This window comes from Pleurodeles waltl, chromosome 2_1 (genome assembly GCF_031143425.1).
Source record: "Pleurodeles waltl isolate 20211129_DDA chromosome 2_1, aPleWal1.hap1.20221129, whole genome shotgun sequence".
Classification (NCBI taxonomy): domain Eukaryota; kingdom Metazoa; phylum Chordata; class Amphibia; order Caudata; family Salamandridae; genus Pleurodeles; species Pleurodeles waltl.
Window position 1 is genome coordinate 286,632,723 of NC_090438.1, and position 19,746 is coordinate 286,652,468.

At 44.8% G+C, this 19,746-nt stretch overlaps 1 protein-coding gene across 2 annotated transcripts in view; it reads left to right on the plus strand.

Moving 5' to 3' along the window:
- PABIR2 (PABIR family member 2) overlaps window positions 1-19,746 on the plus strand; it is a 217,075-nt gene that overhangs the window by 170,163 nt on the left and 27,166 nt on the right. For both annotated transcript variants that reach the window (XM_069212491.1, XM_069212489.1), the window contains one exon: window positions 14,119-14,218. In XM_069212491.1, the coding sequence (XP_069068592.1) occupies window positions 14,119-14,218 (100 nt within the window). The remainder of the gene's footprint in view (window positions 1-14,118; window positions 14,219-19,746) is intronic.

A 19,746-nucleotide genomic window follows, 5' to 3' on the forward strand; every position in this document is an offset into this window, starting at 1 on the left:
ATTTCCCTGCTATGTATTTGTTGATTCTCAGATATAGTAAGTGACTTTGGGAAGCCATTTTAAATTCATGTGCTGGGCACTGGTTATTACTAGTTCCACAGCTACATGATGGCTTCTCTGAATCGTGGGATGTTTGGTATCAAACATCTCTGAATAATATACCCTCACTGACCCCATTGATTGATTGATTTATTAAACACAGATGCACCCCAGTGCATTTATTTAAAAAAATGCACCTTATCGGTGTCTCCTGAAAAACTACCAGCTACTAGTGTGTTGACCGGCTGGTCCTCACCAGTTCATGTGCCACAGACGCGTTTCTCGACACCCACCGTGAGAGCCAGTACTCTCGATGCCCAGAGACAAAAGCCTGCACTGGGCAGAGGTGTTACCTCCTCTCCCAGGCAGGATGGAAATTCTAGGACGGGAGCTTCAAAGGCCTTGCCACCCTTGTAATGCACCCAGGTCTCTCCAGATGGTGGAGATGACCAAACTCCCACCCCCATCCTTACCCCACTTTTGGCGGCAGCACAGGCAGAAAAATGAGTTAAATTAGGAGTGACCACTTCAAGCCAGTCCTACCTCTAAGGTGGACAAGCTGAAGTGGACACTACTTTTTAAATTCCTCCATCTTGTTTGGAAGGAATTAGGCCACTAGAGTTAGGGTTATGCCCACTTACCTACAGAAGTTGTCATAAAAAGTGTGTAGTCACCCTAATTGTGAGTAGCCCACTGGCTACCACCTGGCACTACTTGTCATGCCCCTAAATTCAGTATTTAGGTGGCATCCCTGAACCCTATAACTCATATTACTGACTACCTAAGAAGAGCCGGATGCTACAGTGTCGCACCAGCAGAGAATACGGCAGACACCAACTGACTTGGCCCTAGCCCTACTGGCTTGTCTGCAGCCCTCAAGGAATCTGCATCAAAAGATGACCAGTTCTGCAGCCCAGCGACCTCCAAAGACCTGGAAGGACTGCCTGCCTTTGACAAAGACCCAGATCTCCAGTGGACCCATCCAGAAGAAACCAACATTAAACAAACAGAACTCTGCCCTGAGGAACCGAGAAACTGCACCCTGACCCACCTCTCACCCGACGCCCACGGCCTGAGTCAAAGTGGCCCACTGTTCCTGTGAAGGTTCCCCAGCGATTCTGAGCACGAGTCCACCGTGGGTTGACCGCTGCCGAATTCTGCCTCGAAGTCTGCAGCCTCAATCTGAAGACTCCCCCCGACTGCAACCACCCAGTAAGCTGTTTTCTGACATCAAAGGACACCATTGCATCTGGAGCCCTTGGCCCATAGGGAGCTGGACTGACTGATCCTGAGTTCTTCAACATCCGAACTTAGCTGGGCAGCTGTGGGTTTTCTTCATTCAGCCTGCTGGCCCAAGCCTGCAGCCTTTTTCCAAATCCAACCTCCTCCATTGAGTTGCATTGGGCAACCAACGCTGTGTTGGCACTCTGCACCTGGCCACTCCAAGGAGAGCCCCCCCCAACCTGACACCGCTTTACTCACCTGTGAGCAGCGCTTCTTCATTCACCCTTCTCCATTGGTTAACACTGGGCACCTGATACTGAATCTGACCTCTAAACCAGGCCACCCCTGTGCCGCTGCAGGTGCACTTTAGGTGCTGATTTGAACCTCTCCTTGTGTTGACCTAAAACCCAGGAGACTGAATTTGTAAGTCGATTTCTTACCTCCAAAACTGCATTCTTATTTCCCTTCCATAGGTTAACATTGAAGACTGAAAATCGTTTTTTTTTTAAACTGAAAAGTATTTCTAACTTAAAAACTGCTTATCTTATAACAACGTTCTTTGGTTCAAAGCATGTATAAAAGCAAATGTTATTTTTCTAATTTCGTCTCTGATGTATTCTTTGAGTGTGTCTCATTTATTGTCTCCATGAGTACAACAAATGCTTAACACAACGCCTTGATAAGCCTAACTGCTCGCCCACACTACCACAAATAGAGCATTAGACCTATCTGTTTCTGCCTCTGCAAACCTTTAGAGATCCACTGGAGACTCTGCACGGTGTGCTTCGTAGTGGACCATATAGAGCCAGCTTCCTACAGGAAGTTATCCTCTGAGCCGCTGTGATAAGTGGATTGGAAGATACAATAATGGATCATTCGCATACAGGGTGAATTTCTCCGGTTCCCCATGAACTCCAGAAAGCCCACCATATCGCCTCTGATCTACAGCCAGCAGACCAGAGGTTCCAAGCACAGAACAAGCAGGAGTGAGGCGAGGGGCCATCCCTGGCAGGTCCCTCTTTACAACCAAACTCCTCTGAGAAGGTGCCGTTTATCTTGACCCTTGCCACCGGGTTATGGTATAAGAGTCATATCCACTGGCTGAATTCAGAGCCAGTGCCCATCCTGGCCAGTACCTGTAAGAGGTATTCCCAACAAATGTAATGAGGCACCCTTTTCTGCGTCCAGGTGCCAGGGACAATTGTGTATCCTGTAGATCGTACAGCTTGCAGTAAAGTCGGCAGATATTTTATACCTGTGGGTATTTTCCCAGTCTGATCCAAGTGAAGTATCCCATGGATAACCTTCACTAGTGCCTTGACCAGGATCTTTACCTCTGTGTTCGGAAAGGTGGGCAGTGTATAGGAAGAATAGCTGGTGCCAGGCTTCCTAGCTTTGGACAGCACCTCTGTTGTTGCTGTGTGTTGGTCCTGGAGGAGATCCTAACCCCTCCTGGGTGGCTGTAAACATAGAGAGAACGTGTAGCCCCGCTATTGAAGGTTTCCCTATCCCCCACCACCAGAAAAAATTCAATGGTATGCTGTTGGGGTCTCGGCGTCCTACCTTGCTGCAGCAAGGTAAACGCCTCCGTCAGTTCTTCCAGGGTTAGAGTTTGGTGTAAACTTTACCTATTCTCCAGTGAGAGCCACGGGAGAGACCGCTCTCCAAGGAAGGCCTCGATCTCTGCCTTGAATTTCGGGTCCCGCTGTCAATAGAGTTCTCAGCAATATGTTATACTGATTTGTATAGCACACTATTCACTCAAGAGGGTATCCATGCGCTTGGACATGTATGTAGTTTTGTGGCCCTCCCCAGGTGCCTTAAGCTTCTTGCGGAACTCAAGAAGTGAGGAGGAGTCTCTGATGTGTAGAGGGAGGTTTTTTATTGGTGTGATCTAAGAGAATGAGCACCCTCCAGTTTTGAATTTGGGGGTAATGTGTGTGAGTGAAAGTGAGGAAGAACTTAGGTGTCTGGTAGGTTGGTAAAAGAGTATGCAGCTGTTCAGGTATTCTGGTCCTGTGTTGTGTAGTGCTTTGAATGCATGCATGGGGAGTTTGAAGTGGCTGCGCTTGCGAATGGGGAACCAGTGAAGCTGCCTGAGGTGCGGTGTGCGTGGAGTACAGTGTGGAAGGTAAAGTATGAGTCTTGCTGCGATGTTCTGGAGTCTGTAGGAGTTGATTAGAAATTCTGGAATAGTGTTGCCGTAGTCCAACCTGCTGGTGTTGAGTGCTTGCATGATGGTCCGAGCTGTAATGCTGAGCTTGTCGGGCAGGATGATCTCTATATTTCTTGCGTGATCTGTGTGTGTTGGTCCTAGCTATGATGACCACCAGGTTGAGTCCCTTGGGGATATTTTATTTTCGAACACCAGTACAATGTTTAAACCTCTCTGCTATGCCCTCGTTTATCTGAATCCAGGAGCAGTCCAGTGCCGCCAGCTCCCCCATCCACTGTTGTTCCTGTCTACTAAGGCATGCCAGTAGCATTATGGCCTTGTTGCCCACCCTGTACAATCTGGGTTGGGTAACCAGGAACAGCTGTTTAGCCAAGTATTGAGCCAAGTTGTGCTACTCTTTTGTTAAGGTGTCCAATTGTTCAGTTGTGTTTCATCCCCGATGTGGCACAGGCAGTATCAGGGGCCTGAATTTGGTGTTCTAGTGTAAGCAGGTTTTGCTGTTTGTGTGTCTTTTTTTGTGAGAGACTGTTTTGGGCTCTGTCTCGACGTACTGCTTCATAGGCCTCCCAGAGTGTCACTGGGTAACTTACTCTAGTCTGTTCTCCACGAACATGCAGTTTGCTCACTACCTCGTTATCCTTAAGGTCCCAGCCATTCAGTCTCCAGTTTGACCCCCTTGTCCCTGTTCCAGTTCTATATAATAGTTTAAGTGGAGCATGGCTAGAAATCCCTCTGATTAGGTATTCCACTACTTCATTATCTATGCACTCCCTCGTGTGCACAAAAGTGTAGTCTAGTCGAGAGAACGCTCTGTGTGCCTTGGAGAGGAATGAGTAGGACTTCTCCTCTGGGTGTCTCGCTCTCCGCATGTCCAGTAGTTCCCATTGTGAATGAAAACTGTTTATGTGGACAGGTTTTGTGCAGATATAGTACGTTTGGGAGACCTGTCTATTGAGGCATCTACTACTGTGTTGAAGTCCCCGCCCACTGTGTGTCTGTACGCTGCCGCATGATTGGTCTTACAGCGTCAAACACCTGCTCATAACCCTAGGAGGAAGAGTAGACACTAAGCATCAGTAATGTTTCTGGGCTCTGGTGCCCAGTACTCCCTCAAATGTGCACAATGGGTCGTGCCATGTTCACTCAGCTTGGAACTTTTTGGGACTTTTTTTTTTTTTTTTATTGGCTAGGATTGCGATGCCTCTCAACCTTATTGTATAGCCAGTGTGGGCCAATACATTATTTTGTCCCCTGTTAGGCAGGGGCACTTATTTCTGGCCAGGTGGGTCTCCTTGGAGCAGCACCACATCTTGAGTTTCTCTCTTGAGGTATTGGTCGACCACACTTTTATTATTGTTCAGGAGAATGTTTACGTTCCACAGTAGGATCATTACATGGGCTGCAGCCTCCATCTCTTGGAGGGACCATGGAGTCATTAACATAGTGTCTCTGTCCCTCCCTCACTTGGAGTGTCACAGCGATGATGTTTATTTGTTGGCCGTGTTTCTGTCATCTTACTGCTAAGTGGGTGAACGCCCCCCTCTTGGCTAATGAGTGTGTTGACCAAACCTCTTTCACTCTCCCTGGTGTCTATTACTTTGTGTGCGTTCCCATGGTGGGTTGAAACATCAAGGAAAACAACCTAAACCACACAGGCTGAACGAAACTGCCCTGTGTGTTTGGGTGAAAATGCAACCCAGAAATAAATGTGTCCTCCCCCACACCACACTTCTGCAGTGAAGCTATTTGTCGTCCCAGTATACTAGTCCCCCCAACATGACCTGGGGGTGGTGGGGAGACCAAAGGGGTTAAAAAAACAGCAACTCTTGTGGAAGAGGTCCCCAGCATGACTCTTGTTTGCCCAGTGCAGGAAGTTGGCTCTGTATATACAATCTCAAAGTGAGATAGTGTGCACAGAGTCCAAGGGTTCCCCTTAGAGGCTGATAGTGGCAATAATAGAGAATACTAATGCTCTATTTGTGGTAGTGTGGCCGAGCAGCAGGCTTATCATAGAGTAATGTTAAGCATTTGTTGTACACCCACAGGCAATAAATGAGAACACATACCCAGACTTCACTATAGGTTTTTATGTAGAAAAATATTATTTTCTCAGTTTATTTTAGAACAACAAGATTCAGAGTTCAAGTAAGTACATAAATGGTAAGGTACTTGGCATAGGTAAATATGGAACTTTGAAGTAAAACCGTATGATACACAGTTTTGTCAAAAATGGCAAGCTATTTTAAAAGTGGATACAGTTAAAAAATCAACAGCTCCTTAGGGAGGTAAGTACAAGTTAGTGTAGGAGGTAAGTAAAGCACTTACAAGTTCAGTCTCCGGGGCATAGGCAGCCCACCGTTGGGGGTTCAAGCCAACCCCAAACACCCAGTACCAGCAATACAGGGCCGGTCAGGTGCAGGGCCCAAATAACATAATCGCCTATGGAGACTAGGGTGCTCTGGTTCTAGTCTGATAGCAGGTAAGTACCTGTGACCTCGGGGAGCAGACCAGGGGGACTTTATAGAGCACTGTTGGAGGGGTGGGGGTGGGTCACAAATAGTCACACAAAATACACAATCAGCAGCACCGGGGCGGCCGGGTGCAGTGTGCAAAGTAGGTGTATGGTTTTAGGTTGAAATCAATGGAGAGACGGGGGCTTCTTACAGGCATCTGGTTCTTTGTTACCGGACAGTCGCGGCCAGGGGGCAGCCTCTGGATTATCTCTGCAGGCGTCGTTGTGGAGGTGCAGGGAGGTCGTCTCGGGGTGTCCACGTTGTTTTAGTTGCCTGGGGGGTTCCTCTCTGCAGTGTTAGTTCTTCTGGATACGAGCCGGGGGGCGTTTGGTGCAGAGTGTTGGGGACTCACGCTTCCGGAGTAAGGCTGGAGTCCCTTTAAAGTAGGTTCCTTCTTTGTTGCTTGGACAGAGCCGCTGTCTACGGAGTTTCTTGGTCCTTTGGGTGCAGTGCAGTCCTCTGAGTCGGCAGAGGTTGCTGGTCCCGCTGGATGCATCGCTGTTGTAGGTTCTTTGAGTCTGGAGGCAGGCCGGTAGGGCTGGAGCCAAGTCAGTTGTCTCTGTCGTCTCTGCGGGGCTTTCAGGGGTGCAGTCCTTCTTCTTGTTTCAGGTCGTCAGGAATCTGTTTTCCTGGGTTCACGGTCACCCCTAAATACTAAATTTAGGGGTGTGTTTAGGGCTGGAGGACAGTAGCCAATGGCTATCCTTGAGGGTGGCTACACCCTCCTTGTGCCCCCTCCCTGTGGGGCACTTGTGGGGTGGGGGGGGCACATCCCTGGCTGGAGGGTGACTCATCCTTGTTCTCATTATCTCCTCCAAAATTGCCGCCAAAAAGGGGTGGTGGGGGGCGCATCTCCACTAGCTGGAGTGCCCTGGGGCGCTGTAACACCAGGCTTGAGCCTTTGAGGCTCACTGCCAGGTGTTAAAAGTTCCTGCATTGGAAGGTGTGCAGCACCTCCACCCAGTACAGACTTTGTTCTTGGCCACAGAGTGCACAAAGGCACTCACCCCATGTGGCCAGAAACCAGTCTGGATGTGGCAGGCTGGCAGAAACTGGTCAGCCTAGCACTGGTAGTTGGGCTGGCATACAGGGGCATCTCTAAGATGCCCTCTGTGTGCATTTCTCAATCAATCCTACACTGGCATCATTGTGGATTTAATGTGCTGACACGTTTGATACCAAACTTCCCAGTATTCAGTGTAGCCCTTATGGAACTGTGGAGTTCATGTTTGACGCACTCCCAGACCATATACTCTTTATGGCTACCCTGCACTTACAATGTCTAAGAATTGGCTTAGAAACTGTAGGGGCATAGTGCTCATGCACATATGCCCTCACCTGTGGTATAGTGCACCCTGCCTAAGGGCTGTAATTCCTGTTAGAGGGGTGATTTACCTATGCCACATGCAGTGGGTAGTGGGCATGGCACTCTGAGGGGAGTGCCATGTCGACTTAGTCATTTTCTCCCCACCAGCATGCACAAGCTGTGAGGCAGTATCCATGTGCTGAGTGAGGCGTCCCCAGGGTGGCATAATACATGCTGCAGCCCTTAGAGACCTTCCCTAGCCACAGGGCCCTTGGTACCAGGGGTACCATCTACAAGGGACTTATCTGTGTGCCAGGGCTGTGCCAGTTGTGGAGACAAAGGTACAGTTTTGGGAAAGAACACTGGTGCTGGGGCCTGGTTAGCAGGGTCTCAGCTCACTTTCAGTCATAACTTGCATCAATAAAAGGCAAAAGGTTAGGGGGTAACCATGCCAATGAAGGCATTTCCTTACACAACACCTCTTCCCCTCACTTCTCGGTTGGCGTGTGACTGGGGCTTTCCCAGGAGCCGGGGACCTCAACCAACGGTACATTGTTCAGCCGAGAGCGGCCTATAGCATCCTCCACGCGTCTCTCCAACTGCAGGGCCACTGAGCATAGCTTTATGGAGAACTCCTTGAGGGGTTTAAGTTTGCCCTCAGTTGAGGAGTCCCGCACCTCCACCTCTGTCATGCGATCGGTTACATTCCAGAGGTAGTGCTGCATTAGGGAGACCTCGTCCCCTCTCCATCAGTTATGACCTGGAGTCTTAACGGACTTGCATTATATAGCATAAGATAAATGCACCTTCTTCTTTCTGGGATGACTGTCTGTCGCTCTTCCTGTTGGTGGTACCTGTATGGTGTAATTGCCTAGGGTCTCCTGCGAGGACGTTGCTGCCCCACTGCGCACCATTTCTGCAGGGATCCATTGCTCCGGAGTCTTCCAATCGCAGCTCTGGCATTTGTCGGCCCAGGGGGAGCCATGAGTCCCAAAGCGCTATGAAGCACCCGCCCACCCCGCCCCCCAGCACTACCTTCAATTGGGGGATCCTCTGTCAGCACCTGTAAGGGGCCCTCTGTTCACACCCAGGGGAGGGGAAGGGGGCGGGGTGTACCTTTACTTCACTGCCCACATCCAAAGAGGGCACCCCTGGCTCTCCATGTGTCTCTGAAACCCGCAGCCCTCCTCTGTGAGCATACCTCAATTGCTACATGCAGGGAAGCGGTGATGTCTAACTCCCAGGGGGGCCCCCCTGTTGTCAGATGGCCAACCTCACCTCTGCAGCTTTTGAGGGACACATGCTGGCTTCTCAGGTCCCCTGGCTGCTCTCCAGCTGCCGCTCCTGTTCCCCTTCAGCAGGTTCCTCGTCGTGGGCTGGACAACTCGCTGTATGTGGCTAGATCCATCCTTTCCTCGCATGCCTTCTCTCAAGCGGGTCCAGTTGGGGCAGACTATTCACACCACTCCGGTGGGAGGAGAGGCACAGAGCCAGGTACCACAAATTTCATCGACCTACAAAGCTGCCCCTGCAGTGCTGCCCCAGCTTTTTAGCCATATGTAGCTCTTCGCTGCCTGGGTTGGTTCATCAATGCACCACCAACAGCTGCCAGGTCTGCTGGTGGAGGGGGAGAAGAGGCCCAACCCTCCAGTAACTATGCTTGAAGCCGCCACCTAGACACGCCGTGCCTCAGTTTTCAGGGCTGCCTCCGCAACAGCTCTGGTCCTGACTTACGGCAGTCACTGCAGGTCAGAACAGCACCTGCTCCCATGTCTCCCCATGGCAATCGGGGGCAGAGGGAGCTCCCTGGGCGGAGTCTGCCTATTCTGTGAGCTTCCCCCGCAGATGTTGACCGATTGCTTGAGTCACTGCAGAAGCTCAAGGTAATTCGATCGCCATCTTCGCCCACTAGGCCACAACCACTCCCTTTAAATCTTTCAGAACAAATATTTCTGGTTCCCCTTATTTGATTTTGGTCATTTTTGGGTCATTTTATTAATTAAAGTTTAGGTTTTTTTAATTCGGTTTGGGATTTATTTTGTTTTTCCTTTTGACTTTTTTTTTATTTTATTTTTTTGCTGTTTTGGTACTGCATAGATACTTTTCATATTGCCATAAGTCAGCGTTTTAGAAAAGCAAACACTGGTGTCCAACTTAAATTTAATGGACCACAGCGCGGCAGTTTTTGAATGTAATTAAACCATTGTGTGGTAGTGCATTGTCATTTGCAGACTGCACGTTTTCCATTGAAGTGGGCACTATATTTGCATAACCATGCTGTTTTACTGATTAAAAATATAGCACACAAATGATGCGTGGAATCGGATTTCTGTCAGTATTTATCAATCTGATAGAGACTTCTAGTTGCAGGTTCCTTACCTTAGAATTTCCCCCAGGCATCAAACTGGATCCTGAGATTCTTCTTTGAGCAAAACCCATGCGCGTCTGTAGGTGGTGTCGGTTGACTCCGCGGGCATCGTAGTCACCATGTTGACGTCAGGAGACTATGGCAAGCCTCCTGCACACACTGGGGTTCACTATAAATGTGCTGAAGTCACAGCTGACTCCCTCTCAGACACTCACTTTCATCAGAGCTGTTCTGGACACAGTGACACTCCCGAAAAGTGAGTCCCAGATATTCGGGCTATGATTCCAATCTTTCAGCCTCTGTCTTCAGTTTCGGTGAGACTGACTCTGAGGCTGCTGGGCCCCATGGCTCCTGCATGCTGCTAGTTACACATCCCAGATGGCTTATGCGGGCTCTGCAGTGAGACTTGAAGTTCCAGTGGGGACAGCATCAGGGTAATCTCTCAGACATGGTCCAGATCTCGGCGGGGACTGTGAAAGACCTGCAGTGGTGGCTTTCGAATCCTCATTGGGTCCACGGCAGATCCCTCTCCCTTCCCCAACCAGATCTATTGATAGCGACAGATGCATCGCTCCTGGGTTGGGGCGGCCACATTCTTTCCTTTTTCCCTTTTCTTCCTTTTCCCTTTTCTTCCTTTTCCCTTTTCTTCCTTTTCCCTTTTCTTCCTTCTTTCCCTTCCTTCCACACAGAGTTCCTGGCCTGGATATCTGCCAGGCAGCTACATGAGTGTCCCTGCACACGTTTGCTAAACACTACTGCCTGGACAGTCCATTTCATCAGGACAGCTACTTTGGTTGTTCGGTCCTGCAGGACTTTCTAGTATGATCTTGGTTCGCAGCCCACCTCTGAGAATGCCATTGCTTGGGTATCTATTCTAAGGTAAGGAATCTGCTACTAGAAGTCTGTATCAGATGTGCAAGTTACTTACCTTTAGTAATGAAATATCTGGTAGAGACATATTCTAGTTGCAGATTCCTTTCCGACCCACCTATCCTCCCCTCTTGCGATTGATTTCTGGGGACGGGGATTCCCCCTTCAGGTCCTTAGCTCTGGCGCACCAATCTCGGTGTTCTTAGCAGCTCTGCGATTTGGCATGGAAAGTCGTTAAAAGAAATTGACGTGACTGCACGGAGGCGACGTCTATGTACTACTCCAGACGTCATCTCGGTGACTATGACACCCGCGGAGTTGACAGATGCACCGTACAGACGCACAAGCCTTTTGCTGTAAGAAAAATCTCTGGATCCAGTCTGATGCCTAGGAGAAATTCTAAGGTAAGTAATCTGCAAATAGAATATGTCTCTACCTGATATTTTGTTACCGAAGGTAAGTAACTTGTACTTTTTGCATCATCAAGCAAGTGTCTGGATTTGTTTGATCCTATTAAAACCTGTTGTCAGCACACTTTGGAATTACAAAAAAAAGTGCTTCATTTTTTTTTCCTAACTGCCGGATGCATACAGTTAATTTACAGCTTTTTACATTTTGTTGTTTATTGCAAAAAACAGCATCCTATATTGTCACATAATTCACGTAAACACCAATCCACATTTTAAAACAATAAAGCATCATGACGTTTGACCTCTGTCTCAGAGTCCTGGCAAATGTGACAAGTCAAAGGCATCTTTATTGCTCTGATTTTCGCATTCCATGGTTTGGGAAACATTGCACTAAGTTAAGCCTGTCTGCTCTGTGGCATAGTTATCAGGGGTTGATCTCGGATTAATTTAGTTACTTTGAGGGTTCATTCTGACTAGGGTTTATGAATATCCCTTGAAATGGGTTGTGAATATACCTTGCGATTGGGTAGTCATCCACCTCAAATAATAAATCTGATTTCTTACAAACCTTTAAATTCTTCATTACTTAAACCATTATTGTTGTTTGCCTGGCTTGTTACACACACTTGTTTGCTCTGAGGATTGCCTTACTGCTCAGGCCAAGCAACAAACCAAAGTGAAGCTAACTGTACTTTAACAGTTTTGCTCTTACGGAATCTTCTGTTTGGACAGCTCACCTTAAGACTATAGCCTTCTTCCCTAATTGCCTTCCATTATGTTTTCCTCCAGTTCTTGTACATTTAGTCCCACTCACTAACAATGGTCTTAGCCAGTGGCTGGCTGCAGGACCATGGTGTTAAGATGATTACTTGTGCATTCCAATTGGGATAAGCACTCTTTAAGCAAACTTTCTTACTTATGTGTGCCTACCGTTCCACACAAACACTCAAGGTTTGGAAGCTCCTGCCGCAGACATTGATTAAGATGCAGTGAATAAAGGAGGGTCCTAATTCTTTTTTAAGTTGTCACCTTTCCTTAGACTTATCTATGGACTTCTTGAAACATGGTTGTCTCATTTCATAAGATATTCCCAGTATTGCCCCTGGAGTCTATTGCTCCGAAGCTCTGAGTTTACCTGAATAAGTCTAAAGTGTCTCAAAAGTTCTGTAGCATCAGTTACAGCAACTTATTTTTCCAGTCTCCAGTTGCCTCTTTTGCTAATTCTGCTACAGGCACACACATCCCGAAAAGGCCTCCCTCAGCAGAACTGACTTCAGGCTTTCTGTTATGAGTTATATAATTTACAAACCTATTCCCTTGGGGTCCGATCGTTGTTGTCATTGTTCGGCCTCAGATGCACTAAGTATACACACCTGCCATTGATGACTGCAAATACTATGTCAGACAATGAAATGTCATTGTGGTGGCTCATATGCACCTGTTTTTCTCTGAGAAGTTTCAACTTACAGTTCATATTTATTATACCATGGGGCTAGGTGTCAAACACATTTGATCCTTGAACTTATTATCATCTATGACTTGAATACTATAAACTGGAAGATAACGTTTTTAATTCCCATTACTTCATCACAAAGAACATGCTCTCTGCATCCAAGCACGTCTTTGTTTTTTTTTATTTTATATTATCTTTTCATGTTAAAAGTACTTTCTTAATTATATTTAAACAGGAACACATTGCCCCATTCTTTTTCAACAGACTGCATGTTTCTACAAAGACAACACTGTAACACTTGGACATTACACAATCTGTGTGCTGCTTACTCGGGCTCAATCTTTAATAAAGCACACAAAAGACGATGAGAGTATGCTTTCCATAAGTCTAAACAATAGCAATCACTCTGGATAGCATTCCAATCCATCATCCTTTTACCCGCCATGCCTCCTCAGTTTAGTCCCAGCCATATGCAAATCAGTCTTGACTCTTCTCCAATTGGGGAGGGGGGAGGGGGGGGGGGGGGGGTCTCCAGCCCGAACTCCAAAGCCAGGTCCTCTTTGAACTGAAAAACAAGCAACCCAAGACCGTTTCCAACCTGATTAGGGCCCTTCACTCGGGTGTAGCTTGGTTCTAATGTCACAGGGAGCAAGGGCCCCATGCCTGGGAATACCCTTGCTTACTTGAGTAGGCGAGCCAGATATGCCAAGTTGTGGGTCCCATGCATCCTCTGCCACTGGAACCAAGATACACCTGGCTGATGAGCCCTAAAAAAGAGTGAAACTGGTCCTGAGTTGCTTGTGTTCCAGTTCAAGGAGAACCTGACTTGGCTGTTTGGGCTGGACTATTTCATTGGAACAGGTTCAAGACTGATTTGCATATGGCTAGGTCCAAACTGAGGTGGCAAGGTGTGCAAAATAACAATGTATTAAGATTCAGATACCAGTGGCTAAGATGAAATCAAGCATTCACTCCATCACTTTTTGAAAACTTCAGTGTATTTTTTCTTTTAATAAGGCAGCATTAGTAACTTTCAAATTATGATTTGGGTGTGGTTGAATTCCTGGCTGATGATCTTCCCACTTATAGGATTGCCAGAAGAAAGATCAGTGAAATAACGATATTTGCCTGTAGAAGGGTTGTTTGGGCCTGAGCTTTGATGCGTTGGCAACAGTCACTTTCTCTCTCCAGCCATAGCGGTCTAGCTCTAGCAGAGGATGAAGCAAAGCACGATTTCCAGCAAGAGCCAGGTGCTTTGTGTCTTTTAAGCAATCCTTGTGGTACACCTTTTGGCACAATAACTTCATAGCTTGGAAGCATAAAGCTGAAGTGCAAAGTATGAAAGTTAACAGAATGAAATACATCTTTAGTTTACTTTCCTTCTTTGCATTCAAAGGCATACTATAGAGATTGTGACATGAAGAGTCAGGCCAGTGACTAGTGTAGTTGACTGCCTTAAACGTACATACGTTTTAAATGCAAGCAGTGTGGCATCTGTGGATTTTAACATGGTAGTTTAAGAACCTTGGGAACCGCAGGATGGACCAGATTCTGGGGGACTAATAGATGGTATATATCTTCTGCTGGGGATGAAAGAAAATTTTAAAAGGTAATTAGGGCAGCATTCAATGCGTTTTCAAGCAGATGAGAATGTGCTTTAAGATGACTAAAGCTTTGTGCAGAAGTAAATCCTGTGGACTTGCATTGGCCTACCATTCTGTCAAATCATAACAAATGCTGGATTACGTTTTAATTTTAGGTGGTGAAATGGAGACAGAAAGTCAGCCAAAGAGACTTTTTCAAGGAACTACAAATATGCTTTCTCCAGATGTCACAGACTTGATGGATCTAAGTCCATGGTGAGAATTGATACATTTAACTGATTGTCTGTCTAACTGATGTCATACACAGGTACTTCGCTCCCATATTTATCAGTTGTCCTTGGTGCCAAAATATTGTTCAGATAGTGTATATGCAAAATGTGGGAAGTATAGGCAAAGCAGATATTAGTGGTAACATTCTTTTTTTAAACTGGGTTTTAAAATATTGATCATAAATCAGATATTGTACATAGGTGTATCAGTCGAAAGATGTTAACCAAATTTATACTCTCAGATGTTTTGACCGAAGAAGAAATTGTTCTTAACACCTTACCTAACATGAGAAGTGCAGTAAAGAGACAACATTGTATTCACGAACCAGTTAAGAAAATTAACAAAGGCCCACATCAGTCCACTTGCAGCAGCCTAGAAGGCTCAAATCTTTCATCTCGTATCTCCACCTTGAAGGTCATTGTTTAGTGCAAGCATCCATTACATGTTGCATGGGCTGTACTAGGATAGATTGTACTCCCCTACTTATGTTTGACAGGGCAACTTTTGTCTGCATCATGTGTGGAATCAAAAGTTTCCTGTGAAAATAACTTGCTTGCTTGAGTTTCACTCAGATGAAATAATCACAATTCCCACAGTCAATCCACTATTTTCATTAGGTTGCAAGACCAAAATCCCTTCCATTAATGAGTAGAGAATGGCTTTTCCATAGGCATACATCATTAGGGCTCTTAGAATTTCAAAGTATTGTGTGGCATCCTAATCTATGATATTAGCACAGTGCATTTTGAAGTCTGGCCATTTCAAAATGCCATGGTTAAAGCATGTGATATGCTCAATTAGCTGTTCACCCTATTCAGAGGTCTTCAAACAGTGGTACTGGCCCTCTGAAAAGGGAAGTGTCATGATATTGGGTTTGATGGTGGACTTCGGCCAATATTAGAATTTAGTATGTTCATACGGAACACTTACAAACATGATGACAAACAGTGCTGTAATTTTAGTGAAAGAAAACAGATCAAGACCCTAATTGTCCATCAGTAATTTATTTTGTCAGGCATGTCCTGGCTGGTAGTAGGTGTCGGAGGGAACTAATCTAATCAATCCCCAGTGTCTCACCCTCTCATTTTTTATGAAGATCGCACTGTGGACAATAGACACTTTTAGTGTAGACAGTTCTTTCTGTAGCACGTTAGTAATATTGTACTCTTAAAAGAATAACTGAACATAATCCTCCACACCCTCGACTGCTTTCAGTCAGCCACCAGTAATGCACTCCATCCAATTGAGGGAGATTATTTTTCTGTCTCAAACCTCAGTGTATGGTCTTGGACAACAATATAGGGAAGATAAGTTGCTCTTTCCTGTAGAGACAGTGAAAAAATAAGCACTCATTGTGACTGCTAGTGAGCCATCTTCCTGACCACGCCAACTTGTTTTTTGGGAGTTGGAGTTTTGCAATTAACATTATTAAATGTTGGCTTGGCTAAATAAATGTTCAACATGCCTAGTGCTTTTGTATGGACGTGTCACATGACTTGGAATCAAAAGCATCTAGCTGTGATTGTGTGTTATTTCTCTAGCATGAATCTAGCCGAAAGGAAGCAGAGCACCATAAAAGTTCAAACGCAAGTTAATGTGAGTAGTAGGAGAGCAAGATAAGTTGTGGACTGTTACTGCAGTTAACAATGTTGCAAAACTAAAAGAGTGAGCATAAATGTTTGTCAACATTTCTTTAGCACCTTCTAAAGTTCTTTGTACAGTTTGGTTCCTCGATGCGATAGAAAATTGGTTTTAAAAAATGTGTTTAATAAATCCCACAATCTCACTTGTAGCGTTTGGCTTGCTGTCCATGTTTTACAATCCATGTATTTAGTGTGATGAATTGAAAAGCACTGCTTCAAATCAGTCTTGTCTATATTTGTTTATAGGGTGTACCTTCAAGCCCCAGTAAAGTCTTTAACTTGCTTGAAATGTGTGACATTTTTTTAGAATTGTGAGGAAAATATCAGTTGTGGAGGTCCCTTTGATATTATTTTGAGCAAGGCGTGTGGTTGTGGCATTAGAGGTTTGAAGACCATCAATGTACTGTCATCATCAAACTTCTTGAGATTGTACTGCTTTGAAAATGCACAAATCATTCTGAATCTTACAAATTGCTCACTCACTTCAAATGGTTTATGCAGCCTTGCCCAGCAGCACACTTAATACAAGTATGAAGAAAATGCATTTTTATTCTATTTTTTTTTTACATTTTGAGATATCATTGGCGTTTGGGACTGGAGAGTTCTAGTTACTGCTTCCTCGGCGTGCGTTGTATTGTGTTGTCCTGGGGGAAAAAAAGATCAGATTGTCTCTCTGTGCTTCACGTATAGTATCTCCCAAAGTTGGGAATTCTGAGATTCAAGCAATCCAACTTCTAAAAGAAAACATGTTATAAAATCTGGGTGTATGGAAGCTTGTGAACACACATAGGTGTTCTGCTGGGGAAGAATATTCACTGTAATTCATGTGGCAAAGGTTGCTGCGGATAGCTTCGCCAGATACCTCAGTACCTGCCTTTAGGTGAGCACTGTGACTTCCATAATAACGGTGCCTTGTGCAGTAACGTTACACCACCGATGGGATTCAAACATCTTGTGGAGGGTTCCAAGTCCCTCTGTAGCTAATCAATAATAGTTTGATGTATTTTTTTCAAACGCAAGACAGGTAAACATCTAGTTATCATCTAAGACATTTATTTGTCCCTGCCTTACCAAAGGAAGAAACGGAATATGTTTAATCTATTAAAGACATTGAAAGCATGGAGCTGGTAAGGTGCTGAACTTTAGGCTGGGCTCAAAGGAGCCATCCAGTGAAAGTTATATACTTGGTGTGTTCACTTGTGGCTGAACAATAAGATACTTTTGTTTCATCTACTTCTGAATATTTTAGTGTGCTGAAGACAGTCGGAACCTGCAGCTTGATGGCAACTAAGTGCTTCCAAAGATTGTAGAATGGAGGTGGGCAGGCAGTCCTAGGATGATTGACTACTTTTATACTTTCATAAAGTGAACACAGCCCTCACACCTCCCAAGTGAGCACACCGCTCCCATTGAAAGCACTTTTGATCCTGCTTAATGCCCACCAAGCTAGTTTGTGCGATGAGGTCTGTACAAAGTGACTGAGACCACTCTCCGAAACACCACAAATGCATTTTTCAAGTCCTATTTTCTGGCAACAATGTGATTTGAAAAATTGATATTTTCACCAGCACCACTATGGATAAATATAAATATTTAGGGAAGATTTCCAAGTCTGGTTATGTGGTTACCAAGGACTGCTGTCATACTTAATAAACAACTATTACGATACCCCGATTTCCAGAATTAGATGTCCCTGGACTGAAGTTTGATCTCGGGCTGTTATCTTTGTTTCAAAGTTCAAGCCCCCATTTCCATACTTCGTTTTTGCGCCTAGAACAGGTGGAATAAAACTTGCCCCAAAAGATGTTGCTATGGTGTGCTATGGTAAGTCTTGGCTGTAGACCACCTATACCTTTCTGCTTTTTCTCTCCAAGCTGCATTACAAATGGATGTGTTCTTTTGAACACTTCTGTGATAGTAATTACTAGGCACAGAGGCTAATACAAATATTGGTCCTCTAGGGGCCTAAAATCGCTGACAGATTTCCTCACAAGGTTTGAATTCCTACATGAACCTTTACGTGAGTTTCTCTGGCTTAAGAGTTGGAGCTCATTGAGTGATTTATGACATATTCACCCAGGCTGTCAACTAACAGGGACTTTGTAGAAGAACAAAAGTCCAACATGTCTCAAGTTTAAATTATGTAATGCTAGTTATGAAATTTCCATGGGACCTTATCCCATGAGGGCTGGCCAGGTTGATAACTGTACAGGACCATAGTTTGAGGCAGCTTTGTTTTTAAAGGTGCTTTGAGCTAGTTCATCTGGGTGGTGGATTTTTGTGAATCCAGCTGCTCTCATTTTTCCCATGGTATCGATATTTGTGCAGCCACACGTATACTCTGTAGATCCTATTTTGCTGGCAGCCTTCTGCACGTGTATTTAGACCTTTCTTTAGAATTTAGTTAATTTAGTAAGATACAAAGTTAGATAAGCATTTTAGGATTCTAGAATAGCAAATCTCAAACTTGTCAAAACATCAGATTAACAAAAATAGAATTCTGACGTCCTGTTGGAAATAAAGCAGCTGTTTAGTTTTGACTTAAATATCCAGGCTCAAAGAAGAAACTGAAAAGTTATGGAAACCGTAATTATAACAGCTGAATGCTACAATTAGAAATAAAAGAAAAAGGCAGGTGGTAAATAACCGTTTTAGAAAGAAGAAACAAGGTTGAGGCATTGTGTTTTCATTGTATGCCGTGATCCATGCCAGAGGAAATGGCTGTTTGTCGAATGTAAAAAAAAAAAAAAAAAAAAGGAGAGAAAACGCAGGCTACGGGCAAAGGTGGTCAGGAGTGGGTAGTTGTAATGTCGGGAGAGTGTCATTACCAAAAGTTAAGTGACTCAACATAGAGTAGAAATGCAAAGCAAGGAAATGAAGAAAAAAAAACGCAAATACAAGGAGCTAAGGATTCCCTTCAGTGCCATTCCCCTACATGCTCAATAAAAAAGGACAGTAGAAGTAGGATTTATCCCAACTCTCCCGTCCATTACCTAAATGGGGGAAAAGCAAGGATTTCGACAAACAAGGCTCGGCGATTAATTAGTCTACCTCAGCAATGGCATTAAAAAAAAATTAGCAAGTTAGATTTGCTAGCCTTATCCATCAACTTCATTTCATCATCCACACTTTAATTGGAGGATCACATATACAGCTATTTGTTTTAGTGTATGACATCTAAGCCATGTACATGTAAGAATACCAATTCTGGAGCATGAAAATTTTATATGTATTATGTTTTTCATTTACAAATCCAATGCTTTTCAGTGACAAGATGTGAAATCTCCATGTTTCAAACCCAGATGTCTCAGCTTATCTTTCATAATGTTTGGAGGAAGGTTCCTGTGACTTTTTCTTCCGGTCGTTCTCAAATTCATTCCATATATAATCTGGCACTGTATTGTTTAGTAACAAGTTTGCAGTATGTCAGGTGCTTAATTTGGAATTTAAACCAGCTGTGTGAGAATAGAACAGTATTTCACTGCTATGTGACGTCGAAATGATGAAAGGCATGCCTTGATTTCAAAAGGATTACACAGTCACTGGTCTTTCGCATGTGGTATTTACTTTGTACATTTGTATTATTACTTTTGTAACTGAGTTGAACCTTCTACATCTTTATTGTGTTCAGTCAGTACAAATTTACCAATTTCAAGAATGATTGACATGGAAAGGATCTTGACTGGACCGAGCATTTCACCCACCAGCTGGGCAAAATGACTACATTTGAGCACTTACATTGTCTTTAACGGTTTGCCAATGAAATATTTGTGTGTAATCATTTACATCGATTTGTGTCTGAGATGGTGTACTTGCTTTGCTCTGACACAGGTCGGACACACCAGACAGAGTAATAAGGCTTTCCTGATA